The sequence below is a fragment of the Chaetura pelagica genome, unplaced genomic scaffold (genome assembly GCF_000747805.2).
Source record: "Chaetura pelagica isolate M959 unplaced genomic scaffold, ChaPel_1.0 scaffold141, whole genome shotgun sequence".
NCBI classification, from domain to species: Eukaryota; Metazoa; Chordata; class Aves; order Apodiformes; family Apodidae; genus Chaetura; species Chaetura pelagica.
The window spans coordinates 1,634,648-1,637,551 of NW_009952059.1; the positions used below are offsets into that span (position 1 = coordinate 1,634,648).

A 2,904-nucleotide genomic window follows, 5' to 3' on the forward strand; every position below is an offset into this window, starting at 1 on the left:
AATGTTTTTTTTTTTTTTTTTTTTTTTTTTTTTTTTTTTTTTTTTTTTTGAGGACAGTTTAAAACACAATTTCAGCCCCTCCACAGCAGCACAGTCTGTCCCTGATGTCCTCTGCTGGGGCTGCTGAGCTGTCCCACAGCCGCTCTGTGTGCACCCAGCAGGCTGAAGCCCTCCAGGCTGCTCCAGCTCTGGGGAGCTCCCCAGGTCATGGACACAGCAGGTCATGGACACAGCACTGCCAGCCATACTTCTCAGGGCAGAATATCTGCTCCCTGAGGTTCACAACTGAATTTCCACAACACAGAGAGTTAAAAAAAAAACAAAACAACCAAAACCAAACTACAAACAAGCAGAGAGTAGTGGGGCTGTAACAGCTGAAGGTTTACGACAGTTTTACCAACTCTGACAAGGTACAATTTCCTATTCCCATTGCTCTGACCTGAAGCATTTGTGGTAAAATGTTAAGCAGTTTCCTAAGGCTGGGGCCCAGGCCAGGACTGCTCAATGTCACAGCCAGTGCCAGGCTGGACTAAACCATCCTTCCTCTTCCATCGTGGTGGGGGTGCCTGGGTGTTTCCTACATGACCACTCAAGCCCTGGGGTCCTTGACTAGGGACTCCATAACAGAATGACAGGATCCTCTGAGTCCAGCCATCAACCCAGGAACAAAACACCATGCCCACCAGATCATGTCCTGAGGTGCCACATCTATGTGGGTTTTTTAATACCTAACAAGTACTTCCACACCCTCACAGCCCCAGCTTGGGGCTGATCCTCACACATCCTTCAAGGGGGACAAACCCAGCACTAGTTCTAGCTCAAGCACAGGCTACGTGCCAACATCTTTACACAAAAATAGGTTCTCTCTAGGCCATTCACATGCAACTCAAAAGGCCAGAAGCAGCTACCTACAACAAAACAACCTGTACAAGGTCAACGTTTGCCACACGCAGCAGATTGTTCCGCCCTGGCCCTGCTGCTCCAGGGCTCAGGAGCCCGAGGTGTTGTTGCTGCCAAACCGCTGGTTGACGCTGTGCAGCAAGTGCTTGGGGAGGCAATTCCAGGAACTGGCCAGCATCTCCTTGAAGCAGATGACTGCTTCCAGGCACAGCCTGGGGGAGAGGGAAACAGGCCGGGGTTAGCTGGGACACGGGCTGCAGGGTCAGCTTGTTCTTTGTGGCTGTGGAGTGAGGGCTTGTTCTCATTGGTGCCAAGTCACAGAATCGTGGGATGATTTGGACTGGAAAGGACCCAACCGCCCCTGCATGGGCAGGGACACCTCCCACCAGCCCAGGCTGCTCCAAGCCCCATCCAACCTGCCCTTCAACACTGCCAGGGATGGGGCAGCCACAGCTTCTCTGTGCAGCCTGGACCAGGGTCTCACCACCCTCACAGCAAAGAATTCCTTCCTCATATCCCATCTCAATCTCCCCTCTTCCAGCTTGAAACCATTCCCCCTCATCCCATCACTCCTGTCCTTGTCCCAAGCCCTTCCCCAGCTTTCCTGGAGCCCTTTCAGGCACTGGAAGCTGCTCTAAGGTCTCCCTGGAGCCTTCTCTTCCCCAGGCTGAACACCCCAACTCTCCCAGCCTGGCTCCAGAGCAGAGCTGCTCCAGCCCTCAAATGTGTGCTCTGAAAGGAACCTTGCTCTCTCCTCTTGCAGAGGCTGCTGTTCCTTCCCTGTTCTTTAGGGGAATAAACATTTTCAAGTATTTTAGGAACCTAAGAACCAGGCCCACTGGTGACCCTGCACTCCTTGTCTTCAGTGCAGCCATGACAGTTTCATGTTGAAGTCTCACTTCCTTACCTGACAAGAGATCTTGGTTGTAGGGAGAACACAAGTATTTCGTTGCTGTGAGCCTGGGGTGGGGAGAGAGAGAAGCAGTTTGGTTCCATGGAAGTCACAGCACTGCACCAGGACCAAATCCCCAGAGGGCTCACACAGACCCTGAGCAGGGAAGCAAACAGCCCAGCTCTGGGCTGGGGAGGTCAAAGGTGGGCAGCAGGATGGACCTCATGTCAACCATAAAGGCAGCAGACAAGGTGAACACACAACTGCTCTGCAAACCTTCTGGGCACTCGGGGAACTACAGCTGAATGCTGACCTCAGGTCAGGCTGCCACTATGAGCATTTCACACTCACTAAGAGAGGAGACACAGGAGGGGAGAGCTCAAAGCAAACTTACAGCTTTGGAGTGGGCAAGCAGGTTGTTGGCACAGCCCCCAAAGATGATCACCTCTCCCTCCTCACTTGCACAAGCCGTGTGCCACAGCCTGGAAACAGAAATCAGGGCTGCATTAAACCAGAAAGGCACCATTGCCCAACCCCGCACGGGTGGGGTTTGGATGCAGAGTTAACACATTGGCACTTCCTCAGGACTCTTGACTGATTGAGAAGGAGCTGCTGCTCAGAGAAGGGAAACTGGGCAGTGAGGCCTGGGCTGGGGAGGTGTCCCGGTCAGGGCTGCAGGGCTCAGGCATGTGCTGGCAAGAACAGGCATGCCTGACCCCCCAGGGCTGTCATGGCTCCATGAGCTGCCTCCACAAACACCCCCCTAGAGTCCAGGGAGTGAACAAAGACAGGCAGTTGTACTTGGTGTTGCTCTCTCAGGGCCTGGGGAAACAAATCACCTCCCATTGTGTTCAGCAACAACACAGCTCTGCCCTGCTGCTGCAGAGGGTGGGGAGCAGCAGCTCAGCCTTGTTACTGCCCCAGGAAAAGAGCCACCCCAACAGCAGGGCCAAAGGGGCAGGCCAGGAAGCACTGCTGCTTGAACCCACCAACCTGGCACCACAACACTTCCCCAAACAAGATGGATCCAGTCACTGACATGACAGGAGTGTTTTCAATGCCACACGTGTGCATCACGTCGTTTTGATGCTTTTAAATTGCAAACCATCATC

The 2,904-nt window shown here is 53.4% G+C and overlaps 1 protein-coding gene across 1 annotated transcript in view; it reads right to left on the minus strand.

Annotated features, from left to right (window-relative positions):
• Positions 1-978: 978 nt before the first annotated feature.
• The window catches only part of KLHDC2 (kelch domain containing 2), a 13,564-nt gene continuing 11,638 nt past the window's right edge, over positions 979-2,904 (minus strand). The window contains exons 11-13 of the mRNA XM_010004119.1: positions 2,187-2,274; positions 1,808-1,860; positions 979-1,112 (exon numbers count right to left, since the gene is read on the minus strand). Coding sequence (XP_010002421.1) covers positions 989-1,112; positions 1,808-1,860; positions 2,187-2,274 — 265 coding nt within the window. The 3' untranslated portion in view covers positions 979-988. The remainder of the gene's footprint in view (positions 1,113-1,807; positions 1,861-2,186; positions 2,275-2,904) is intronic.